This window comes from Hemibagrus wyckioides, linkage group LG04 (genome assembly GCF_019097595.1).
Source record: "Hemibagrus wyckioides isolate EC202008001 linkage group LG04, SWU_Hwy_1.0, whole genome shotgun sequence".
In the NCBI taxonomy this organism is placed as follows: domain Eukaryota; kingdom Metazoa; phylum Chordata; class Actinopteri; order Siluriformes; family Bagridae; genus Hemibagrus; species Hemibagrus wyckioides.
Genome location: NC_080713.1, coordinates 15,491,767 through 15,519,634, shown reverse-complemented (window position 1 = coordinate 15,519,634; position 27,868 = coordinate 15,491,767). Strand labels below are relative to the sequence as shown.

The 27,868-nt window shown below is 37.8% G+C and overlaps 1 protein-coding gene across 1 annotated transcript; it reads left to right on the top strand.

Moving 5' to 3' along the window:
* The first annotated feature begins 89 nt into the window (after positions 1-89).
* On the top strand, positions 90-5,842 carry LOC131352198 (uncharacterized). Its single transcript, XM_058388143.1, has 8 exons — positions 90-603; positions 776-916; positions 1,043-1,162; positions 1,298-1,509; positions 1,925-2,147; positions 2,270-2,438; positions 3,573-3,700; positions 4,004-5,842. The coding sequence occupies exons 5-8, from the start codon at positions 2,046-2,048 to the stop codon at positions 4,208-4,210; spliced, it is 606 nt and encodes a 201-aa protein (XP_058244126.1). The 5' UTR covers positions 90-603; positions 776-916; positions 1,043-1,162; positions 1,298-1,509; positions 1,925-2,045; the 3' UTR covers positions 4,211-5,842.
* The last annotated feature ends 22,026 nt before the right edge of the window (positions 5,843-27,868 follow it).

Sequence of the window (27,868 nt, the reverse complement as noted above, 5' to 3'; positions counted from 1 at the left end):
TTTAAAAATAACATCCATCATTTTGAGTTAAAAAGAAAATCATTTCAATAGTCTTCCTAGTTTTTAACAGATGTAAATAATAACATAATAAATAGGGTATTGATTTCCTATTAAATTAAATCTTACTTATTAAATTAAATATGAATTTATATGTATTATTCCATGAATAGCCTATTAGATTATTACACATGAGCAGTGTGTTCCCTGGTTGTAGGATCATAGAACTTACTCCTCCTCTGTAAATAAATCACCATCTGAATGCATGAGATTCATCACTGAGGTGCCACGCAGATTATTTCACATGAAAAACAAATACCGTCCGAATAGAGCTATTGAGCACCCTGCCTTAACAGAACTATTGGACAGTTATCACATATTAAAAACACATTTATGAACAAAGTCATGTCAAAGAACAACATGAACAAAGTCATGTTGTTCATGTTGTGTAGTGCACTAATGAATGTTCCTTTCTTAATCTGACTTAGAGTGTTATCGCCTTAGGTTTAACTTTGTCTTTTTGGTTCCTTCAGGATGCAAACCAACAATGTTGTCAGAGTGAAGAGTCCGAAGAAACTTTTACATTTCAATCATTTTTGGAATGTGGTAAGAGATAAACTTTAACATTGTTAATATCATTAATACTTTTCCCTTAAAAATTATTTTAATAGTAATATATTAAGTGTATGATTGTATATTATGGGGTTGAAAAATAACTGTTGTAGTTCCATTGGCATTGCTGGCTTTTGTCAATTTGCCATTGATTGTCTCCCTTTAGCTCCCTTTAGTAAAATTTGATCTTCCTACAATGGATGTTAAAGTCTTTGATGACTCGAAGACAGAAGTTGATGAGGAAGCATTCGAATATCACCAGATCTTGGTGTCCTAGAAATTTTCATACCAGGCAAAAACTTTGATGGTAAATTGTTTGACATTCTTATCAAATTTTGTATTTATTCTCAGCAATATTCACCAATTCACTGATTTGTATAGGCTAATATGGCTATTGGAATAATTCTTAATATTGATATGGTTCATATTTAAGATACTTTAAGCTCAAGCTCATTAGGAGATACTGAGGGCACGTCAGAGTCTGATAACACAGCAATGTTGATTAGAAGTCCTCCTGAAAAAAAATCAAGTTGAGAAACGTCGTCTTGCCCAAGTAAGGATCACCAATCTTGCCTCTGAATTACATCTATTTAGAATGACTTAAAAATTAAAGATATTTGGAACTATATACACTTGTCAGTTGTTAATTTATCATCTTTGCCCAATATTGCATCATTCCCTCCTCCAGATGATCGAAGATATACAGCAGCCATGAAGGCGAGAAGGTCAGTGTATTGTCTGTGTATTGTCTGTGTATTGTCTGTGTCTGTGTATTGTTCTGGTCATAGGAGCATTATTACAATGGAGAAGATGGAAGTGGATATTTGGCATGGAGAATTAAAACTCTGCAGAAAGAAGCATCAGAGGGACGGATGAAGCACCCACGGCAACCACAAACAGGTGCAAGATTTGATGTTAAGTCAATGCTTTTATTAGCTTGGCTAATATTTATTAGGTTTGATTAACTTTTTCTTATTTTCAAATGAATATACAACTTGCTTTTTAAACTCATCTTAACATTTGTGTCTTTTAACATTTGTCTTTGAAGTATTTTTTTGTTCCAAATTGGTCTGTCATTAAGTCATATTGTGAATGAAGTCTCCTGTTACATAGTATCTCTACAAAATATAATCACTGTTCTTTTTAAATGCAAATGTTTTGCATAATCAACAATGTTGGGCAAATTTAAATGTCACTCTGGGATATGGGCATGTTTTACATGTTATTTCCTGTCATGCATCTAATTTTGGTATAAATGCTTTGGAAAGAAATGGAACTACAAATGTGGTTTTTATATTGTCTTAAACACTTTCAGGTGGGCCAACTGCTGACAGACATCCCTACAAAGAAGACAGCTTTTTGACTGATGACCATCAGTGTCAGATAGCAATTGCCATGATGAAGCATTCAGCTGATGAGGCAGTGGAAAGGAAAAGATGAAGTTAACACTGGCCTATCGTCAGAAGCTGCTGCATGACCCTAAAGAGTCAACTGATATTCTAGCAATTTTCCAGCGATTCCTGGATATACCAGGCTTGGTATGTGAGACTTATATTCTTAAAACATGAAAACATGCTGCTGTGGTCCTGCAGTAACACAGACTCGTTAGGTTAACAAAGTCAGTTCCTACTGTAGTACCTACTTTATATATCTTTGGCAGATTGATCAAGATTTTGCACTTCTATTTGGTGATGCGACCTCTGCAAAGTTGCTGGAGAAGTGGTCTACCAACATAAAACCAAAGGTAATTGAACAGAGCCGTGGCCTTACACAGACTAGTGAACTCCAAGACCTCATCCAAAATGCTGAAGCCACTGAAGTTGAAGAAGGTAACTATATTGTAGTATAAAATTAAATCTTAAATTATTTAAGAGGAAGTTATGCATTCAAGTGTAGCTTTATTCAGATCTACAGAGTTTCAATTGTGGTCACAACTTTACCCATTAGACATGCATGATTTTATATGCAACACAGGGCCTAGTACAGGAGTTGCATATTTGAAATTGTTTTCATTTGGGAGTCTGAATAACAAAAGCATGGTTGATATATTGTAGGTACGTTTAACTGTATGACATCAGTATATATCAATATCTGTTTTACATAAATTCATGCACACATCTGTAGTTGTCAAAACTAGGCCATGAATGTGTTCTTAAAGGGTTAATTCAACCAGAAATGAAAATTAGCCGATGAGTTACTTACCCTCAAGGCATCCTAGGTGTATATGACTTTCTTCTATCTGAAGCATCCAATCGGAGTTAAAAAACGTCCTGACTCTTCGAAGATTTATAATGGCAGTCAGCAGGTGTTTGTTTCAACAGTCCAAAAGAAGTCCAATAAAGTGAATCCATCCAAAATAAAAAAAGTGCCTCACACGGCTCCAGGGGTGAATACAGACCTCCTGTAGCGAATCAATGCATTTTTGTAAGAAAAATATTCATATTTAAAACGTTATAAACACTTTTCCCTCACTTCTGCCAACTATTGTATGCGGATGCCGTTCTGGGCAGATGATGTAGGACATATGCATTGCGCATGCACAGGTAAGACTATGCTAGTCTCGCAAGAACCAATGTTTGTTTTTACAGGAGCAAGGAAAGTTAAATTTCCGTACTTTAGCAATGGGAAACCGGTCTCCTCTTGGCTTATATCAAAATCCTCTGACAGCCAGGATGTTTTTTAATATATAACTCTGATTGGATTCTTCTGAAAGAAGAAAGTCATATACACCAAGGATGCCTTGAGGGTGAGTAAATCATAGGCTAGTTTCAAATTTTGGTTGAACTATCCCTTTAATGCTGAATCTGTGTGCAGTATTAACTAAAGTACTAGAGTGGTTAATGTATTTATACCAGCACATCTTCGAATGAAGCTAAGTCAAGTTAAAGTGAGTAGAAGGGTATGCTCAACCCCTTCTACCTAAAAACCAAAAAATGTGTTTATTTTGTTTTTGGTGTCTCTAGGTTGGGACAGCGACATGTCTTCCATTCTGATGATGGTTCACCTTTTGCCACCCTCAAGTCAAGGCCGTAAAAGACTGGGAAAGATCTCAGCTAGACAAGCATGTGATCGTCTTATGAAATTCATCAAGGTGAAGCTACTGATTAAGCAGATCAGATGAAACTATTTCATAATATTCTGTCACTGTGTGAACTTGAACTTGCTTATTTCTGAGACTTGCTTATTTCTCTTAAAAATCACTTGTCCTCCAAATTGTTGCTCTTGTGCTATTCTTTTCTACTTAGCACATACCTAGTGACAATCTGTTGGAATCTCATGGAAGTATGTAATACAGAAACTTTGGTGGAAGACATCACTGTATCTTTATCCATGCTGTATATTGACTTTAACTGTTAAGTCATATTGGCACTAATGTGTTTTCATTCTTTCACAGACCAGTACCAGTATCCAAGGCCACTTGGATAGCACTGGAGAGAGTCTCCAGCCGTATCTACTTGCTGTTGGGCCGAAGAGAAGTAGGATCCATTCTTGGTTTATTGTAATTGAAGAACATGCTCTACCCTGTAAGGCTTCTAATTCACTAGCCTGTGTTGATGAACTTTTCAAAGCTCACTTTGTCTTTGGCACCTCATACTGTTAGGAATTGACCAATGTGTATAGCTTTCTGCAAACCACTGTCTATGATATAGATGTTGAAACCACCAAGGTGAATCCCAGAGTGGCTGAGTTAAGAGCTAGAATTCTCCAGTGAACAGATGATTTGTTTCATTTGTAAAAAGGGGCATGCTAATGCCAATGCCCTTATAAGGCACTTTAAGTTAGTTCATGGCCTTTGTCCAGGAAGGAGTCTCAAGATAAAATGTGCTCAAAGAGGTTGTTCACATGTTTACTATAGTTTTTCCGGATTACGAAAGCATCTCAGCATATGTTGTGTAATTGACTATTCGCGCCTCGATAGTGGTGAAAGCTCATCCACCGCCAACTCCATTTCATTAGATGATGTAGGTGTTTTACCAAACCAAAATTCACCTTGTGAGTCTGCACTCCTAAAAACAAATATAGTGAACAGTTGTGCAACAGTGGTAGCTGAACTTAAAGTTTCTGGTGTCGCAGAGACAACTATTAACTATGTTGTTGGTGCTCTAGAAGAAGTGATTGGAGACCTTCATTGTGAAACTCAAGAATCTGTGAAAAACAGCCTTAGCTGTCTAACATCTTTATAGGAGCCCATGAAAAGTGTTGTTGAGTCTCAAATTGATCAGTGTTTTGAAAAAATGCAAAATCCTTTTGCGGTGTTAAACACTGAGAGCAAGAGAATGCAGTACTTTTCAGAGAAATGGGGAAAAATAGATCCTGTTGAATATGTTCTTGGAACAAAATTTGTGACACAGCTTAACAGAACAACTGGAACGTTTGCCCAAACCATTGTTAAGGATAAATTTGTATATATACCAATTCTTGAGACATTTCAGTCCATTTATAAGCACCCTAACATTACAGATATGATGGCAAGAGATTCACAACAAAGACCAAATTGTCTTTATGATATACATGATGGAGAATTCTTTAACAATCATGCACTCTTCTCAAAACAAAGACATGCAGTTCAAATCCAGCTTTTTTTTGATGAATTTGAATGCCCTTGGATCAAAACGAGGAATACATAAGTTAGGAGCTGATGTTCTGCTCCCACTTGAGCTCCTGGTTGATGGTGGTGCCCAGGAAGCAGAAGGACTTAACAGATGTCACCGGAGAGTCATAAAGGATGACAGGGGGAAGAGGGGTTGGGTCCTTCCTGAAATCCACTATCATCTCCTCTGTCTTGAGAGGGTTGGCAGTTTGTGTTCAAGTTCAAAATGACATGCCTGTATTTCATGTAATCCAGAATATTGTTATTAAAGATGAGCACATCCTTTTAATAATAACTGCACTGAAAACATTCTGTTTAGATGAACATATCCATGCTTACAAAGTTGCACATGCTATAGATGCACCTTATGTTTTGAAGATTAGGAATATTTTGCACCACAAGTTGTTTGACATTCTGATGTCTTATGGTTGTGATTCTGATTTGTTTATTGTACCATATAGTTTCATGTAATTCTTCATCTCCTTCGATGACAACACGACGACATATTCACAGTGACAAGTGAATTAAGTGTAATGTTTGAAGAGGAGCTTGAAAAATAAAATTGTGAGACATGAGTATACAGAATGTTGTTGGTTCTTTTTTCAGACTGAAAAACAAGTTCATTTTAGGGGTAAGTCATGAATGGGGTAATTCAGAAGAATAACTCTGGATAGAGTTAGTTATTCTTTGTAGTTCACTCATAATTGAGGATAAACAACTCTGGAGGGGAAGTAAATTGTGGTAGAGCAAATTTGAAGTTCCTCTGAACAGAGTTAATAAGTAGCAGAGTAATTTTCTTGTAGCTCTGAAAGGAGTAAAATAGTATGAGAGTTGATTTCAAAAAACACTAAATAGAGTCAAATATCAAAGGAAAGAGTAAAATATTAACACGACAGCTTCATTGGTGGGCCTTTTACCTGAAAAAAATAAATGAATAAAATATATAGATAATAGATAGATAAATAAATAAATATATTGGTTACAGTATTTTTTATACATTTGTTGTTTTCTGATATATTACCTTTTTTTATTGCAGTATATGACACCTATAGGTTCCCATTTATTGTTATTTTTGCCTGTATTCATTCTGGTATGCAAGTTAAATAAGCTACAGTGCTTATTGGCACACAAGTAAATTTAATTGATAAAATGAATAAAACATGCAATAATTTGAGCTCAAACATCCGGGGACATTTTCAAGCACTTTCCATGTATGCAGATTTCCTTTCTTCCCTAGAAATGTGCTGATTGAAAAATGTGGTAATATCTGACAACTCATGATTCCAATTGTAGCTCTAATGGTGTTTGTTGAAGTTCTTTCTTTTTCTTTCTTTCTTTCTTTCTTTCTTTCTTTCTTTCTTTCTTTCTTTCTTTCTTTCTGCATTTATTTTTTAAATAAATAAAAGAAAATCATGATATTTAAAGAAACAACTACAGTTATTGCCTGAGGACTGAGAGCAAATGAAAATAATAGAGAGAACTGCATTTATTTAAAAAAAAAAGTCTGTGTGAGCTATTTTTGGCACATATATTTTTGAGAGAATATATGTTTCATGAAAAGAAAAGAAAAGAAAAGAAAAGAAAAGAAAAGAAAAGAAAAGAAAAGAAAAGAAAAGAAAAGAAAAGAAAAGAAAAGAAAAGAAAAGAAAAGAAAAGAAAAGAAAAGAAAAGAACTTTTTTTTTGCAATTTCATTTAACAATTCTCTATTCATGAATCTAAGCATGTAGAATGTAATGATATGAACTGTATGACAATTGTAAATTTGTTGGTTTTTGATTGTTAGTTTAAAAATTGTGCTTAAATTGTCTATTTTATTTCTGTAATAAAATGTAATATACTAAAGAAAAAAATGTTTTAATACACAATTGCTGATCATTACTGTGCCTATTTTAGGGATGAATTTGATACACATTTATATATATACACTAATATATATATATATATATATATATATATATATATATATATATATATATATATATATATATATATAAGCTGACACACACACACACACACACAAACCCATTAATTTGTCTTTGGTTGGCTAGGAACCAGAATTTCTTGAGAGAAACATGTAGCAAGAATAAGAGTGTGCTTTGAGTGGCAGATCCCACACAAAGAGCAGATAGCAGTGGGAATCAGCTGGAAATATGTGACATAATCACATTAGATACTTAAAGGACACAAAGCATTCAGTCAACTGCCATTGATCAAGGCAGATCTGGAGAAGTGTGACTAGTGAAGCATGTTCCTGGCCTTCCCTGCTTAAAATGAAAACAACCTGAAAACAACCTTTTTGCCATGCTGCTAGACTGCACTAGAACTTCTATGATGGCATAATAAGGGAATGCTCCTGATGCCCTAGCACTAAATGCGTGCACCAATTTCCCAGGCCGACATACCAAGACCTGCAGAGGCATTTATTGTATTTATTCAATTGATAACAAGTCTAAATAATTGTGGAGTAGTCTACAAGGCAAATTAAAATAATACTGATAAATAACAATTACAGAAGATAAATGCCTTGAAAAAAAAATCATATCACATTGCTGTGGCACTGGCCCAAAATGCTAAATTTCCACCAATAGTAAAGTTATTACCAACTTAATGTAAACCAGAAAGAATGTGGGATAATCCTTAGGGTGTAAATGGCTGGTAATATTTTTGTCATTTTGCAAGCAACAAAGTCTTGCCCCTTTCAGCTAAAACCGTTCAACTTTCAAGCTGCTGTGAGAACACTAGCTCCTATGAATACCCAGCTCAATGTGCTTAAAACTCTGCACTCAGAACTAATTACAAACACTGATCATGCTGAAAAAAACTCTTGTGGATAGCAAACAAAAAGAGGGAGAAGAAAGGGTTGGAGAGAGAGGCCCATTGGGGGAGGGACCAAAAAGGCTAATAAATCTATAGGAAACACCACTCTACTGACACGTGAAACATTCCAATTCACCATCCAATAGGACATAAAGAATGTTCACTCTTTTGTCTTTCCTCTAGAGAAGATTGTGTGTGTGTGTGTGTGTGTGTGAGAGAGAGAGAGAGAGAGAGAGAGAGAGAGAGAGAGAGATACTCAAAAGCAATTCTTATACCTAGACCTTTAACAATAATCAATAAACTTCAAAAGAATACAGAGCTGTTCAGCATCTAATTAATCAGTTAGGAACTCTCTTCATATCACCCTATACACCTTATTCTAACATACAACATCCAATTGGCAAATTTGCTGTATGATCATCTGGTCTGCTAACAATGCTAAAAAAATGGCATTTAAAGTTTAATTGGTAAATAATAAATAAATAAATAAATAAATAAATAAATAAATAAATAAATAAAGAGTATTAATATTGGCTGATAAACAAGTTTTGCAATATCTGTATCTAACAAGACTTAGTGGTATTATGCCATCTCTAACTCGTTAAGACATGTGAATTGTAACAAAGTAACAAGTATAGGACCATACTTGTTATTGTAAAAACATTTCAGTTGTTAATAATGTACATTTAGATTGCAAAAATAACAATATTGACAAACATGGTCTGTGTTCTGTCTCCATCCCATGTATCTACCCAATCATTTGTGACATCTAATATTTTTTCCAATAAACCTTATAATATACTTCAGACAGTATTGATAACAAAGGTTGTTAATCTTTTGACGCTGTGTGAGGGGTCGCCACAGTGGACCAACTGGTACACACAACAACTTGTCACAGGTTTTATGCCGGATGCCCTTCCTGACTCAACCCTACCATTTTATCCAGGCTTGGGACCGGCACTGCATCCAGTGGCTGGGGTTTGGGCATTGAACCCAGGCTGGAAATCGAACCCAGGCCTTCCGCATGGTAAGTGAGAAACCTACCACTGAGCCACCTGTGCCCTTGAATTGATAACATAAATAAATGATAATATTAATACAACTCAATCTGATACAACATTAGATACAGTTATTTTCAAGGACTGCTAGCAGGAGGCTACAAAGCCAGGACACATAAGAGGAACATTAGGCCTTTTTATATTAGCTTGTAGAAAGCTGTGCCAGAATCTAAACACATGTTGCTACTAGTGATGCATGGCAGTGGAAGCAGCATGGCTCCCCCTCTCCTCTCCTGCTTTAGAAGCTGTGATAAGATCTACTTGCTTTATCCCCAGGCTGTCCATGACACTTGGACAGATAAAACATGGAGCTGAGGCCCAAAATGTTATTCAAACCCGTTGTTACCCCTACCACAACCAATTTGGAAGCAAGTGTGTATGTCTGTGTGTGTGTGAAGGGGGAGTAGTACTGAACTAGAGCTAATAATTTTTTTTTTACTGGTGGTTAATGAAGATATTGAGTAGTTGGGTAAAGCAATTCACAGACATACAATGAGTTCAACCGATTATCAATATAGACACATTTAATAATTTAAGGCAGGTACATTTTGTGGCCTTATTTCAGGAAAAAACATATCATGAATAAACATGGTTAATATATATCTTTATGATTTAGTTAATATTAATGCAAACATCAATTTATATAAACAACTTTTTGGTACCTTTTTTTAAATAATAATACTGAAATAATATTAATATTAATATGTATATTAATTAACTGGGTTTTCATTTATTTATAGATGTAATATACAATACTTAATAGACAATAATGTTCTGTATTTATTTAACATTCAAGCAAACATATTAAAAGTATTAATTATTTTGTTAAAATTATTGATGATCACTTAATGCTAAAATTCATGGTTCTTTAATGTCAAAGCATAGGAAATGTAGCTAAAGGAATCTTTAAATAAAATGTTAAGGACTTTAAATTAAAAGGAATTATTATTAGTAGAAATTAGTAGATATACAACATTAATGACCATTTGTAAAAAAAAAAACAAAAAAAAAACCCCATACATTTAGGTTTGCAGCATTGACATATTTCTGACTGAATTTGTTCTCTCTCTCTCTCTCTCTCTCTCTCCCTCGGTCTCTCTCTCTTTCTCATTCTGCCCTGAGGACTCTGACTCCCAATATGAAAGTGTATTATCAGCCACAAATTACAGGGTCTGATTACAGGCTGACTACTTGCCACTCATGGAACAGTAATATGGAGGCAGTTACACACCTTTTATAGAGGGTAATTTTTTACACAATTAGTAATGATTGGATTATTTACACTACCTGTGATTCTACTGTATATAATCACAGTCCAAATCAAATATTGTTGACTCTGCTAAAATGTTAATTTAAGAAGAAAGAAAGAAAGAAAGAAAGAAAGAAAGAAAGAAAGAAAGAAAGAAAGAAAGAAAGAAAGAAAGAAAGAAAGAAAGAACATTTTTTAAATGAAATTTTGACATTTCTTATTGAATTTAATCTTTTTTATGGTGATGAAGCTACAGGACTAAGTTCAGTGTATTGTTTTAATGTAGGTAGATAAAAGATAATAATGTTAATTTATTGCTAAAGCAATAATACACTAAGGGACTACAGGGAAAATATCTTAAATATTACAAGTACAAAATGTACAAGTACGAAATGGTACAAAATGTTTCTTTTGAGATTCTTTTGACACTAAATTTGGATGACTTGATAAATATAAAAGTTTTCTAACAAAAGATAAACAAAAGCTAATATAGCAGGAGCTTCTAGAGGGTCAAATTCAAATAAATACTTGTAAGATTTAGTTCCCTCATGAACCATTACAGCATTTCCAATCTTTCTCATTCACCTCAAATTGGGAAGTTGTTCCACTTGAGGAACAATTGCAAAACTAATCAGGTAAAGTTAATGCAGTGAGAGGGGTGTGCTGTGATTATGACAGGCATAGTGTTGGGGTTAACCTTACAGAGACAGCTACTCAGGCCAAGGTGAGAAGAGCCTGAGACGAATGTAGAAAGCAATAGTGGTTATATACTATCTATTGTAGACATCAGTCGATGACAGGTCAGCTGTTTCGGCTCTTTATGGCTAGTATCGTTTTAAATTTGTTTTAAGGTTGGGATTTGGATAATTTGCACAAATGGTGCATACAGCCAAGCCAGGTATGTGCTGTCAAGGTATGTTTTTCAGGTAAATGAAAACCTCACTTCCTGTCGTGGTCTCCTGGCCTATTTGGTGTTTGGACTGTTGCTGGCATTACAGCATTATTAAGACATTTGGTTAGTTGAGCTTGTCATTTTGCTGTCATAGGTAGGTCTATCTGTTAAGACTGTGCAATAGATCATGCCACTGATTTGTTATTTGTTCTCACAGCTAATAATCTGCATAGTGGCTGCTTCTTGCCATTGGTGTGATAATTTGGTGATAACATTGGTGTGCAGGATACACTCACAATCCTGATATCTTAGCCTAGACTTCTTATTTGCTGACTGACTGGCTCTTTACTAAGTTTTCTGCACTGTGAACACTGCTGTTTTGCCTCTAAGCTAAGGAACTGATTTTGGTAGTGAAATATATCAAAAGGAGGGAATTATTTATTAATATATTGCTTATATTATTTAGAATTCAGTGTGTTAAGCACAAATGTATTCTTTTAATTCCCTCCCTGTCCTTTGGCTTTTTTTTTTTTTTTAAATCTGTATTTATTGATTGCATGTGTATTTTTGTCTAACCTGTTTAAAGCAGCACACACTGGTAAAGTTTAGTGTGTGCTGTTTCATTACTTCTTTTCTGTGAGGCATTACCAAATTGCATCTGAGCTGAGTGCCCTCATTTTACCTCTAAATATCTAAAGCTTAGTCATACCTGACTCCTGAGTTTTCTTTCTGCCAATGCAATTTTAAAAACAACTAAAACAAGAACAACACACAAAAAAAAAAAAAATATTTTTTTTATTTGGAGATTTCAAAGTAAGGCTTCTCTGGGAGACCTTTGATGTTTAATTACAACAATGGACAATTATCTCCCTTCGTCATATATTTACAGTCACCTGTTATATGTACTAAAATATATTAGGAAAGAAAGTGAAAAGTAAAAGTAAGATTTCTGATAATAAAATTCTAAAGTTCTAATTGAAAGCTAATTTCATCTTGCTTTGCCCCAACCACTAGACCTCTAATTTCTTTAAGCTTTGAAAAATGTAAAACATTTCTGTAAAACATTTTTCAAATGTCACCTTAATAAACAAGGGGATTGGGACTAATGTAGCAATGTAATTTGTCCAGAGGACCTATCCACGTGGAGAGAGTGACCCTTCTAATATAGTTGTGAATAAGGGACAAAGCCGGAGTGGAGTAATGTGAGTTAAGGGATTCTCACCAACTTTTGTAAGAACTTGTTTCACACACACCGCCCAAAGTGGGGCTTAATAACTTAACACACTGGTGTGTTTTCCCTCTTGAAAAGTATTCCTTGCCCAGAATCCTGGGACATTCTTCCAGATCTAAATGCAAGGACACTCAAGAGCTGCAAGGCTCTTGTCTGTTAGCTCATGAGAGTGTGCACACACACACACACACTTTGGCTACTGTAAATAAGTTAGAAGGGTCATTCTCATGTGGATAGGTCCTCTGACACTAGTCAGTAAGGAATTGTGTGTAGCTAGTGTCTCAAATCCTCATGTCTCATAGCTTTTCATCTCTTGTCCTCACATTTCATAGCCTCATATTTCATTTTATCATGTCTCATATACTCACACCAGATATACAGTGTGGCAAATTCCTACATAAACTTGCCAGGGTAAACACATTCAGTTGTGGAGTTGTAGAACAGGGTAAGTAAAGTAACAAATATTTGTCATAAGATAAACCTAATGGTAACCCTTGAACATAAGGCACAATCACATATGTTTATTCTGAACAAAATTTGAATGTATAATAGATATACAATTTAATAATTCAGTTTTTGCATAAAGTCTTTGTCACCAATATAGGTATTTATTCATTAAATGAATTTGCAAACTGCAAATTTCTAAGACCTAATCATTACTATTCCCATAGATATCTATAAATACCTTTAAGTTTATATGTTTATATATATTTTTTTATTTATATAAATTTTTTAATTTAACCTGTCATTGAATTTTTTTGGTTGTTTGTGATTCTTAAACTTGATTGTGTAAGTTTAAGTATTTGCAACTTTGTCCACATCAAATAAGAGTCATTGAGTTGATAGCATGCAATGGGGAAGTGCTTTTAGAAATCACTTCACTCATCTCAAATCTAGAATCATTCAATATTTAGGCCTTATCATAGCACAAAGACAGCACTGGTTAAAGTTGTAAATGACCTGTTACTGGCCTCTGATCAGGGTTGTGTCTCTTTGCTGGTGTTACTTGATCTTAGTGCAGCTTTTGACACCATTGACCAGACTATTCTTCTTGATAAGCTAAAAAATATTATTGGTGGGCTTATTTGAGTGATCATTATCAGTTTGTAGATCTAAATGGTGACTTTTCTATGTATACCAAGGTTATGAACTGTGTTCCACAAGGAATTGTTTTAGGCCTAATGCTTTTCTCCTTATATATGATACCCCTTGGTGCAATTATTCGTAAACATATTATTAGCTTCCACTATTATGCCTATGACACACAGCTATATGTTTCAGCTAAGTCAGATAAGAGACACCAGCTTATTAAGATGGAAGATTGTGTAAATGACATACTTAATATGATGCTTACTAACTTCCTCCTGCTAAACTCAGACAAGTCAGAAGTGCTCGTGCTAGGACCGCATTCAGTACAGTAACGTGTGGTAGAACAGTGTAAACTAAAACCAGTTGAAGAACATAGAATTTGAAACTTTTTCCTTTAGTGAGATATGTAAGAGAGGCAGCCACACAATCAACATTATGCACAAACTTATAATAAAAATGATCAAACCCTAGGAACTGAATGTCCTTCGCTGAGGAGGTAGTGGGCCAATTGCAAATAGCCCAGACTTTCTTAGTATCCTTTTGATTGTTGCCCGAACTGAAGATGAACCCTAGGAAATACACTGTGGGAATATGGAATTCACACTTGTCGGGTTTGATGAACAGGTTGCTAACCAGAAGACAACAGATGACTTTTTGGACATGCCTAGAGTGTTTGTGCAGGCGCCCAAAGAAGATCAGAATGTCATACAGGTAAACAAACACAAGTCCATAATCCTGACACAATGTATTAGATGATCCAGCTATAGCCCATAATTAATTCAATTTTATTTATATAACACTTTAAACAAAGGATTTTGTCACAAAATAGCTTTACAGTAAGATAAAAATTTAGAACTGTATATAGATAAGTGTAATATAAACCAAAAGCAGCAACAGAAGTTCAAAGCCACTGCCATGGTTTCCAAGTGGTACTATCCTCAGCAGTCCAATGTATCTTCAGATCTGCTACACAGCAAATTCTGATCTTTGGAATAAACTCCCTGTTAGTTAAAAATCAACTCAATCTGAGTGTACATGCTTGACCATCAAATAGACTCCAGCACCGAGTTAAAATTTAACTCTTTTTCGAGTTAAAATACTAATCTTATGGAGATTAATTGTAACTCTAAAATTGAGTTAATTATAAAATATATTACTTACTAGTATTAAAAATCAACACCTAAAAAATGTTTAATTTAACACTTCCTAATATTAACATTAACATAATAACTACTCATTACTAAGTTAACACAATATGTTTTATGTGAAAATGACTACACTGAATGCCATATTCTCAATTTACAGGTTTTATTTGAGCAAATCCATACATTAGATTTAGAAATTCCATGCATGGATATATTTTGAAATTAACTGCAGCAAATTGCAAAACATTTACATTTAATACACGTATGCAGCTAACAGAGTGCCAACTAAAGATGTTTCATACAAAATTGTATAAAACATTGTCAACTGCACTATATAAAATCAAGCCTGCAGGATTATAAAAACAGTAGTGCAGTAGGATTGAGTTACCTGATTGTGTTACCTAGTGAATCAACATGGAGCAATGCACTGCCATTTTCTGAAAATTCAAGTGTCTCAAGTGAACAAATTTTGACTGGACCAGACTCAACTGCCTTTAAAGACAAGCATTCCCAATGATATGCTACAGCAAACTGGTGTTTATTTGCAAGCAATACTGTTACATTCTTGAAGTTCTTCACAGAATCTTTAGAAAACTTGTACTTTGCTTTAAATCTCATGGTCCAGATATGATTGAGTGGTCCAATCTTTCTAATGCACCTTGGGTAGTGGACCATGAAATTATGTTTTGGAAGCAAGTTTTTGGGTAACAGTTCTTTGAAGAGTTGATAATGTTCGACAATAAGGTGCTGTTGGGCTCTGCCCCTTTAAGAATGCCATGCTTGAGAGCGTATGTGATTCTGAATCATTAAAGAAAAAAAAAAGAGACACAGCAGAGTTTATGTAGCTGTTAGGATTTTGAACGGTTTAATAACATTAAAATTGCTTTGCATTTCTAATCTTTCCTGATCCCAGCATGGTGAGTGTGTTTTGTTGTTGTTTCCAAGTCGTTTGTAGTTTATATTAAGGTTAATTGAGGTCGCAGTGGATAATTAGCATCTAAATGCAAAATATGACACAGTTGTTATTTAACTGTAATTATACACTTATTTGGGTTTGTTAAAGGGTGAAAGTGTTCTAAAATATTTGTTACTGTATTTTTTGAGATATTTGTAGCTTAAGCCTTATGCTTAAAGATTTATGTACAAGTATTCTGATTTTCTGAGATTATATTGTGAAACATACTGATCATAAAGTGATGTAATCTAATTGGAATAATTTGTTAATTCTGTAATCTGATTTTCTGTTGTTTATCTTTGTTTACAGTTTGACCACACACACACATATACACACACACACACACACACACAATGTTGTACAACAATGCTACTTCACTATAAAATTTGTAAATTGTGAGTTCTGCACAAAGGAAGTAAAGGAAAGAAACAACTATTCTAATGTTATCTTTATTGGTAACAGGTGCTTTAAATACACTGTCATTAACAGTAGGAGACTTCAACATTCATTTTGATAAGCCAGAAGACCCTCTGAGAACAGCAGTTGTATCCATCTTAGATTCATTAGATGTTAATCAAAATGTAATAGGACCCACTCATAATGGAGGTCACACTCTGGATCTCATTTTTACCTTCGATTAAATATAGAAAACATAGTCACTGTTCCACAGATGGGAGCTATCTCCCATCACTATCTTGTTTCATTTAAAATGCGTGTTAAAATGCGTGCTCAATTTGCCACGTTACCATATGAAGCGTACGTTTACGTCTGCTACTGCAGAGAGATTTACCAATAGTCTCCCAAAATTATCACGCATGATTGGTTCGCTGTTTGACCCCACAGAACTTGACCAGGCGACTGATTACCTGCAGTCAATGTTTCGCAACACCTTAGACACTGTAGCTCCACTTAAATGGAAAATAATTAAAGAGGAGAAACTAGTACCCTGGTACAATGACCACACACAAGCTTTAAAACAATCAGCTAGGAAACTATAACGTAAATGGCGTCAAACTAAATTGGCAGTATTTCAGTTAGCGTTGAAGGAAAGACTTCTGAGATTCTCTTAGTGCTGCTAGATCAGCATATCTCTCTGCCCTAATTGAAGATAACAAAAACAATCCTAAATTTTTATTTAGTACTGTAGCAAAACTAACTAGGAGTAAAACCACTGTAGAAAAGTGCACACCATCTATATGTAGCAGCAATGGCTTCATGATTTTTTTCAATGAAAAAATTGACAATATCAGGCAAAAAATTCATTATTAATTTATTAATTTAAAACCAAATTATTTGATAGATAATTCTTTAGATAATATGGCTATTTCTGATCAGAGCTAAGAGTGCTCCATTTCAAGAGCCTGATCTAATTTCGCTAATTTCCTCTTCAAAACTTTCAACCTGCATTCTAGATCCTTTACCCACATCTTTCCTTAAACAGATACTACCAGTAGCTACTGAACCCCTCCTAAAAATCATTCATTCTTCCCTAAGCACTGGCTAAATCTTTTAAGCTAGCAGTTATCAAACCTTGATTTAAAAACCGGACCTCGACTCCTGTCAACTGTCTAACTATAGACCAATATAAAACCTCCCCTTTATCTCCAAGATTCTAGAAAAGGCTGTAGCACAGCAGTTATGTTCATACCTGCATAGAAATAACATTTATGAAATGTATCAGTCAGGATTTAGACCTCATCATAGCACAGAGACAGCACTGGTTAAAGTGGTAAATGACATGTTACTGGCTTCTGATCAGGGTTGTGTCTCCTTACTGGTGCTACTGGATCTTAGTGCAGCTTTTTACACCATTGACCACACTGTTCTACTTGATTGGCTAGAACATGTTGTAGGTGTTAAAGGAACAGCCCTCTCCTGGCTCAGGTCTTATTTGACTGACCGACATCAGTTTGCAGATCTAGATGGTGACTTCTCTATGCATACCAAAGTTATGTTCGGGGTTCCACAAGGTTCTGTCTTAGGCCCACTGCTTTTCTCCCTATATATGCTACCCCTTGGTGCAATTATTCATAATCATGGTATTAGCTTCCACTGTTATGCCGACGACACACAGCTATATGTTTCAGCTAAGTCAGATGAGAGACACCAGCTTATTAAGATAGAAGAATGTGTAAAGGACATTAGACATTGGATGGCCACTAACTTCCTCCTGCTTAACTCGGACAAGACAGAGGTGCTAGTACTAGGACCACATGCAGCTAGAAGTAAGCTTTCTAATTACAGAGTAATGGTGGATGGTCTTTCAGTTTCATCTTGTCCAGCAGTAAAAGATCTTGGTGTAATTATTGACTCTGGTCTTTCGTTTGAAGCTCATGTAGATAATATCACTAGGGTAACCATTATTTCATCTCAGAAATGTTGCCAAGATAAGAAATATGATGTCACTTCATGATGCAGAGAAACTAGTTCATGCTTTTGTTACCTCTGTGTTGGATCATTGTAATGCCTTACTCTCTGGATGTTCCAGTAGGAGCATAAACAAGCTCCAGTTAGTCCAGAATGCAGCAGCTAGAGTCCTAACTAGAACCAGAAGATATGAACACATCACTCCTATTTTAGTCACACTACCTTGGCTCCCAGTCAAATTTCGCATTGATTATAAAATCCTGTTACTGACCTATAAAGCACTAAATGGTCTCATGCCGCAGAACTTGAGCGATCTTTTAGTCTTTTATGATCCACCACGCCTACTCTGATGAAAGGGCGCTGGTTATCTGGTAGTACCTCAAGTAGCAAAGGCTACAGCAGGGGGCAAAGCCCCAAAGTTATGGAACAGCCTTCGAATTAGTGTTCGGGATTCAGACACAGTCTCAGTGTTTAAGTCTAGGTTGAAGACACATTTGTTTAGTCAAGCTTTTGATATATAGTTTTCTTAGGTAAAGGAACAGATCTGGAAGGTTCATGGGCATAGAGTGTTTGGTGTACTGGGATGTTTGGATGCTGTAGCCTTACCACCCTCACAAGTCACTCAAGTTTGCTGACTGCGAAGTGGTTGGATGCTTTATGTCCCGGGAAGCCTTCATGTCTGTCACCTTCTGGCTCTCCCTTTTAGTTATGCTATCATAGCTAGTCTTGCCGGAGTCCCTGCCTGCACTTTATACATAATCTACATTGTCTTAAACATCACATGATCAGAATCATACTTAATATCTTTCTCTTTCTCTCTCTGTCTTTCTCTGTCGAGCTACACACCCCACACCTGAGCTCCCAGTGATTGCCAGTTTCCATTGTGACCACTGCCCTACCCCTGGTCGGAGTCTTGTTGCTTGGTGGTGCCCACTGATGCTGTGGATGGATCTGTGTGGACCAGGAGACAGCCATGGACAGGGCAACTTGGGGACTTTCACACTGTCACAGATCTGCCATTTCATCTGTCAGCTTGTGACAGCAAAGAATTCGTGTCTATAATGGCCTTAGAAACTACAATGACCTAATAGTTCCTCATGGGCCATTGATTGCTGTTCTAGAAAGGACATTAATCAGCTACAGTTACGTTATTTACTGTTTAGTGTCACCCAAATGAGGATGGGTTCCCTTCTGAGCCTGGTTCCTCTCAAGGTTTCTTCCTCATACCATCCCAGGGAGTTTTTCCTTGCCACCATCGCCACAGGATTGCTCATTAGGGATAAAATAGTTTAATAATTAAATTGAATAATTTATTCTTATTTCTAGTTATTTAGTTATTTTTTTATTTTTTATTTTCATTTTTCCCCTCCCCTTTCTCTGTTTCTCTTCTTTTGTAAAGCTGCTTTGAGGCAATGTTCATTGTAAAATGTGCTATACAAAATAAATTGAATTGAATTGAATTGAATGATGTTCAACAACAAGAGCAACAAGCGCCAGTGCAAATCATCCGCTGGTACTAGGTCACCAAATATTAAAGGTATGTTTGTGACTAAACACAGTGTTTGCAATGCATTTAAGCCTATTCCATGTCCTCCACAGTCAAGGTTAATATTTGTTGGCTTGTTTTTCCAAATAGCCATAATTAAAAGCATACATCCTGTTTAACAAGCTTTTTTTAGAGATGAAATGTTCAATGCATAGTTTTCAGCAGTATTAAAATATTGCAAAGTATTGAGCAGTCTTTTCCTCTTGATGCCAAAAAAAGAGGTTAGTGTTGGATCATCTATCAAACTTGCATAAGGTCAAATTAAGTTCACCTGTAAAGGTTATAGTGCATTTTAGGTGCATACTGAAATTTCACCCGAAAGCCGAATATCCTTAACTTTTTGTGAGTATTGTATATGAATTTATCATTAACAGGAACTTGTTCATAAGTTCCAGTTTTGTAATTTCATCTGGTATCATACCTAACATCAAGGTGCAGTTCAACTGGCTCTACTAGTCCCCATTTGTCTCTAAAATACTTCTTCCATTTGGTATCAGTGTTCAAATGGCTGAAAGGGTTGTCCAAACTTTTAAATAACTCTTCTCTGGCTGGTCTGGATGGATTGTTACCTGGGAGTAAGTTTAAAATGTGTTTTTTAATGTTAGATTGCAGATCTTCCACAAATTCTCAATTGTGGAAAGAACTACAGTATTTGGTACACCACTCCCCAAAAGCTTTGCAATAATAGATGCACACATATCTTTCTTGTAAGTAGATACTGACAGGCCTGCTGGAACATTGAGAGAGTATTTCATCATTTAAGGAATGAGAATTGTCTTCTTCATTATCATAACTTGAAGGGGTCTCATGAGGAACACATCTGTCACCAAATGAAGAATGTATCTTAATCAGATGTCTCCTAAATCCAGAATAACTAAAGAACTGCAAGCAACAACCTGCTTGACCACATTTCAGTCTTAGATTTTTTCCAGGATACATTCCATGAATTAGTTTGAGGTGCCTAAACAAAAGCAAAGCTGAACCAAAGGATGAAGTGCAGAGGAAACAACTTAACATTTTGGTTGAATACGACAATTACTGTATACTGAATACTGTCAATTACTGTTTCTTCAGTTGTATCTATATCAATATTGTACACAGTTGTCTGCAAAAATGTATATAGGCTGTACAGAGCATCATCATACCTCACTGAAAACAAAATTGGACTTTTGTCACAGCTTGTCAAAAGCACCCAACTATGTACATTACTGACAATGTAAAAGGTGAAAACCTGTGCCTTTGAAGTCCCTGAGGCAAGGTTGTGGAGCTTCAGCTGGTTGTGGAGTGAGAAGATGCAGCAGGACAAAAAGCGTGCACTTTTTACATTTTCCTTAAATTTCACCCAAAAGCCAAATATCCTTAACTTTTTGTGAGTAGTGTATATATATTATGTATGTGTGAGAATATATATATACAACCTATTCTCACACATACATAATAGGTGATTATTAGTGGAACCACTACTCAATATTAATAGTTGAGAAGAAAAGAGCTCAGGTTAGCCACCCCACTATAGCTAGTAATGCTAGGGGCGCTACATAAATTGGAGGCACCGCTGTGATAATTGAATGGGTTCTAGATAATTAAAGCTTCAAGTAGTGCTAAACAACAACATGGCATGCCGAACTGAAGTAGGAATGGAGCTTAAAGGATGGTGCCGTGGTGAAGCATTGGATGAGGCTTTTGCACTCATGGTTATCGCCCCAGATGATGTGAGTGTAAGCGATACTGAAGACACCCTTCAGAGGGTGAAGAGTTGGGGCCGTGTGCATGTCAGAGGCCTAGTTCTTATGTGAATGTAAAAAAATTGTAAGAGGAATACGTGTTGCCTCAGAAATCTTTCACAATACTGGAGGTGAACTGCTTTTGGTACTGCAGAGTCAGGAGATGATTTGTACTTTGCCTTTCGTTCACTGCAGCAGCAGGTATTGGAAAAGCTCTCCGAGTTCCTAAGGCCGCTGGAACAGTCATTAAATAAGGTGGTCCATAGAGGTGGTTATCACAGTAGGACTCAGAGGCAGAGAGAGAATCCAAATGTTGATTTATTAACACGGGCAGGATGAAGGCAAATAGAAACTCAGGTATGGGCAGACAGTCAGGCAGGCAAAAGATAACTCAGGAAATAACGTATAGCAACTAAACTGGCAAGAAGACAAACGGAACACGCACTTATGGCACTTGCACATAAACAGTCTTAATACTCGCTGCTGCCCTTGGCGAGTGAGCATTTTAAATAGCCCCATGAACTTGAGTGCAGGTGGTGATGATTAAAAGTCAGGTGATTGTGAGTGCGGGGGCATGGTTGAGGTTGGCGAGCCCATGACAGTGGTCTTCCTCTTGAGTGTGCTGATAGAGCAAGATTAGAACAGTTTTTGCGAGGCGCTATAGTTTCTGATCTGATGTTGGTCAACCTCTGCTTAAGAGAAAGGAAAGCAAAGCCACCAACATATTTAGGCAGATAAGTGAAGAGGAAGAATATGAAGCCTCAAGGAGAAAAATTAGTCCTGTAGTGCAGATTGCCTGTATAAGACAGGATATTGACCCAAAGCAGACAGAACTGCAGCACTTGAAATGTGAGATAAAAGAGTTCAAGTCTTTAGTGGCTGCCATTGTGTCTAAACTAGGTCAGACCAGGTTGAGGACTCTCTCCCGACTTCGCCACCTATTGAAGTAGTTCTGACACTGAGATAGTAGCATTAAAAAAAACAGATGAAGCACCTTCAAATGAAATTCACAGAAGGTGGCTGGGACGCAAGCTGCAGTTTCCACCGTACATTCTTCAAAACCAGTTGCTAGTTCTCCAGAAAAATAATTTGAAGTGTTCAGATCAACACTTCTGTTATTGATGTGGAGTAAATGGGCATTTTGCAATCAAGTGTCAACACCCTGAAGACCAGTCAAAAGTCATTAAAAATCTTAGTCAAGCCTTGAAAATTTCCAAGAACAGTCAACAGTCAGGTGACGTCATGGATACCGGTTTGATTTGCACAGTAAAAAACAAAAGAACTGGTAGTGGACTAGTGAACCCTAGCCTCTCCTTTGTCTGTCCTTGGAGAGAAAGTTGAGATTGTTGAGGATTACAAATACCTGGGAGTCCACATTGACAACAAACTGGACTGGACACTAAAGTCAACACCGCTCTACAAGAAAGGACAGAGTAGGTTGTATTTTCTGAGGAGGCTCAGGTCCTTCAACATCTACAACACCATACTGCAGATGTTCTACGAGTCTGTGGTGTCTAGTGTCATTTTCTATGCTGCGGTCTGTTGGGGAAGTAACATGAATTTGGCAGGGAGAAATAAACTGGACAAACTAATCAGGAGGCTTGGCTCTGTACTTGGCATGGAGCTAGACCCAGTTCACATTGTTGTTGAGAGAAGAATGCTGTCAAAACTCCATTCAATCCTGGACAACCCTTCTCATCCACTACACAGTGTGCTGGTTGATCAGAAGAGCACATTCAGCCAGAGACTGATCACTGCCAAGTGTAGCACTGAGCGCTTTAGGAGATCTTTCATCCCTGTGGCAATAAAACTGTACAATCTCTCCCTTTAAGTGTTGGGACATTTTCATGTGCAATTTCATGCGCAATACATAATAATGGGTTCTATAGTAATTATAGACCTTTCATGCAGATTACAATTTCACCATTTTTTCTGTCATGTACAATTCAACTGTACCATTATCACCTGTTAAATTATCACCAATTTACAATCCTTGTGTGCAATATTACAGCTCTACATTAGCATTTGTACAGTATTTTGTATTTATTTATTCTATTTTACAGTTTATAAAACAGTGTATATATTTCTTTCTTTCTCTCTTGTATTTTTATTTTCATTACAGCAACTGTAACATGGCAAGGAATTTCTTTGAATCTTTGAATCTTGAATACTGTCGGAAAGCCATTGAATGCATGCAATCCTGATGGTCTGGTTGGTCCACCAAGCATAGTGCCATTGAAAATAAATGGAAAACCCTGCTCAGTTTTGTTGGACAGTGGCTCGCAAGTGACCATCATTTTCGAGCCATGGTATAATGGTATAATACTTGTCCGATACACCGATTCAGCCTGTTTCTGGTTTTTCGCTGTGGGATTTGAGTGAATCCAGTGCAAGCTACCCTTACTGTGGCTATGTAGTGGTAGACTTGGAGTATCCAGCAGAGGTGCTTGGGACCAGTCAGACAGTTACACTCCTTGCTCTTATATGTCCTAGTCCTAGAGCTGAAGACCAAACACCTGTTATTGTTGGTACAAATGCTAGTCATGTTAGACGGCTAGTGAAACAATGTAGAGACAATGGTATTGATGTGGCACAAACATTTGGCCTTTGTGTTAATGTACAGAAAGATGAACCTGATCTCAATAAGTTTGATTTTTCTGTCCAAAGGGACAATCAACCCCAAAAGCTGACCTTCCTGCTGGCATATTTCTTCATCCTATGGTCGTGCCCAGCAGGGCAGTAGATGTCAACAGTTTCAGAGTTCTGGTCAAGAATGAATGTTTGAAAGAGACTGGGTGGGAGCAGTAATTGGATGTATGTACTATGCTGATGCAGTCACTATTATTCCTTCCATGTAGACTGTTACATCCCAGTTTGATTTGGCAACTCTTCAATCTCAGAACAATGGAAAAATAGACTGTGTAAGAAATTGGCCCAGAAGTCTCATGTCTTCTCCATGCATGAGTGGGATGTGGGATTAGCTAAAGGGGTGGAGCATAAAATCAGACTTGATGACTTAATTGTCTTTGGAAAGACATTGGAAGAACATGAGGAGAGGTTGCTAAAGGTCCTAGATCATCTTGGGGAGGTTGGGCTAAAGCTTTCTATAGATAAGTGCCAGATTTGCTTGTCAAAAGTAAAATATCTGGGACATATAGTGTCTGCAGAAGGGGTTGCCCCTGATCCAGAGAAAATAGATGTGGTCACAAAGTGGCCTATGCCAACCAACCTCAAGTCTTGCAGTCTTTTCTTGGGTTTTGTTGAGCTCACAAAGGGCTATGCTCCCACTCAAAAGAGTAAAAAACAAGCTTTAGATGTAAAGAAAGTTTACTTGAGAGAGTCCGAACCCTTTGGAGAAAGATGGGAGCAGTCCTGTACAGACACATTTCACCAGATTGTCCACTGTTTGACACAGGCACCTGTACTGGCCTTTGCAAATCCTCAAAAGCCATGCATTCTACATTTCTATGCCAGTTTAAAGGGACTTGGCACTGTACTCTATCAAGAGTATGCTGAGGGTCTACAACCAGTTGCATTCGCAAGCCAAAAGCTGAGCACATCTGAAATAAATTACCCTGTGCCTCTTACCTATATCTTGTCCACTGCAAAGCTCAGTGCTGTAGGGTATCGCTGGCTAGCTGCTCTCTCAAAATATGAGTTTGACATCCAGTATCGACCAGGCTGACACAATATAGATGCTGACCTGTTGTCCTGAAACATGCCAGATATGGAAGAAGCAGATGAGTGGGTGACACTATCTCAGTTTCAGACTCCAGAGGGTTTAGTAACATGCTTGTAGTTACTGACCATTTTACAAAATATGTTTCGGCATTCCCAACCAAAAGCAAGAAGGTTCATGTCGTGGCAAAGATCCTCATGGAATAGTATTTTGTACATTATGGACTGCAAGGATCCATTCAGATCAAGGAAGAGATTTCAAGACCCGACTGATCCGGGAACTCCTGCACTTGATGGGGATTCGTAAGTCGTGGACAACCCCTTATCACCAACAAGGAGACCCACAGCCTGAAAGATTCAACTGAACCTTGCTCTTAATACTTGGTATGCTGGGCCATGAAAAGAAACACACCTGGAGTCAACAAGTGAGTTGGTGCATGCATGCATACAACAGTACAAAGTGTGATGCCACTGGATATTCGCCTTACTACTTGATGATTGGATGCGAGGTGAGACTTCCTGTAGACTTGTGTTTTAGAATGTCCCCTGATGGTATATAGGCTACTAGCCACTCCCAATATGTTGCAAAGCTAAAAGCGTGTAGTGTAAATGTCCTTGATAGAGGTGAGAGAGACACCAATGATCTTCTCAGCTGTCCTCACTATCCGCTGAAGGGTCTTGTGATCCGAGACGGTGCAATTCCGGTGCAGACGGTGCAGAGGGATGCTCTCGATGCTCCCTCTGTAGAACACAGTCAGGATGGGGGGAGGGAGATGGGCTTTCCTCAGCCTCCTCAGGAAGTAGAGGCGCTGCTGGTCTTTCTTGGTGATGGAGCTGGTGATAAGTGACCAGGTGAAGCTCTCTGCCAGATGAACACCAAGGAATTTGGTGCTCTTGACGATCTACACAGAGGATCCGTCGATGGACAGCGGAGAATGGTCACTCTGTGCTCTCCTGAAGTCAACAACAATCTCTTTAGTCTTGTTGACATTCAGAGACAGGTTGCTGGCTCTACACCATGCTGTTAGCTGCTGCACGTCCTCTCTGTAAGCTGACTCGTCATTCTTGCTGATGAGACCCACCACGGTCATGTCATCGGCGAACTTGACGATGTGGTTGGATCTGTGCATTGCTGCACAGTCGTGAGTCAGCAGAGTGAACAGCAGTGGACTGAGCACACAGCCCTGAAGAGCTCCAGTGCTCAGTGTGGTGGTGCTGGAAATGCTGTTCCCGATCCTGACTGACTGGGGTCTCCCAGTCAGGAAATCCAGGATCCAGTTGCAGAGAGATTTGTTCAGGCCCAGTAGGCTCAGCTTCTCAATCAGCTGCTAAGGCATGATTGTGTTGAATGCTGAACTGAAGTCTATGAACAGCATTCGTACATATGTGTCCTTACAGTCCAGGTGAGTGAGGGCAAGATGGAGGGTTGTGGTGATGGCATAGTCTGTGGAACGGCTAGGACGATACGCAAACTGCAAAGGGTCCAGTGAGGGACGATTGGTGTGAGTGTGACGAGACGATAGTCATTGAGGCAGGAAACCGTAGACTTCTTTGGCACAGGGATGATGGTCGTTGTCTTGAAGCACATTGGGATGATGGAGCTGCTCAGAGAGATGTTGAAGATGTCAGTGAAGACATCTGCCAACTGCTCTGCACACTCCCTGAGCACTCTGCCAGGAATATTGTCTGGTCCAGCAGACTTCCATGGGTTAAATCTGCATAGAGTTCTCTTCACGTCAGCCGTGGTGAGATAGCACCTGGTCATTAGGAGGAGGGATGGTCTTCCTTGCTGTTGTGTTGTTCTGTGCCTCAAACCGAGCGTAGAAGTCGTTCAGCACATCTGGGAGGGAGGCATCACTGTCACAGGCAGGTGAAGTTGTCCTGTAGTTGGTGATCGCCTGGATGCCCTGCCACATGCGCCGGGAGTCTCTGCTGTTCTGGAAGTGGCCGTGGATTCTCTGGGCATGTGCGTGCTTCGCCTCTCCAATGGCTCGGGACAGTTTGGCCCTCACTGTTTTTAAGGCTGCCCTGTCCCCTGCTCTGAAGGCGGAGTCTCTCGATTTCAGGAGAGCACGCACTTTTGCAGTCATCCACGGCTTCTGGTTGGAGCGTGTGGTGATGGTCTTGGAGACAGTCATGTCATCGATGCACTTCCCGATGTAGCCAGTCACTGATGCCGTGTACTCCTCCAAGTCAATAGAGTCACTGTTGGTTGCAGCCTCCCTAAACATGTCCCAGTCAGTGCACTCAAAACAGTCCTGAAGAGCTGAGATGGCTCCTGCTGGCCAGATTTTAACCTGTTTCAGAACTGGTTTAGAGCGTCTGATGAGTGGTCTGTATGCTGGAATCAACATAACAGAGATGTGGTCTGAATAGCCGAGGTGGGGGCAGGGCTCCGCACGATATGCCCTGGGAATGTTTGTGTAAACAAGATCCAGCGTGTTCGCCCCTCTCGTAGCAAAGTCCACATGCTGATGGAATTTAGGGAGCACTGTTCTGAGATTTGTATGATTGAAATCTCCAGCTCACACAGAGCCTCCTTATCATTAGCTCTGGGTGGAATGTACATTCTGATAATGAAAGTGGTAGTGAATTCCCAGGGCAAATAAAAAGGTCTGCATATAACAGTCACAAACTCCACTAGCAATGAGCAGTAGTTAGACACAAGCACAGAGTCCTTATACCATTCCGTGTTGATGTAAACACACACACCGCCACAGCGAGTCTTACCGCACAGAGCTGCATTCCTGTTGGCATGAAACACAGTTAACCTGGCTAGCTGAATAGCGGCGTCTAGAACTCTGAGCCACATTTCCGTAAAAAAACAAAGACACAGCAGTCTTTGAACTCACGCCGTGTAGTTTGCTGGAGTCGGATGTAGTCCAATTTATTGTCCAGTGAGCAGACGATGGACAA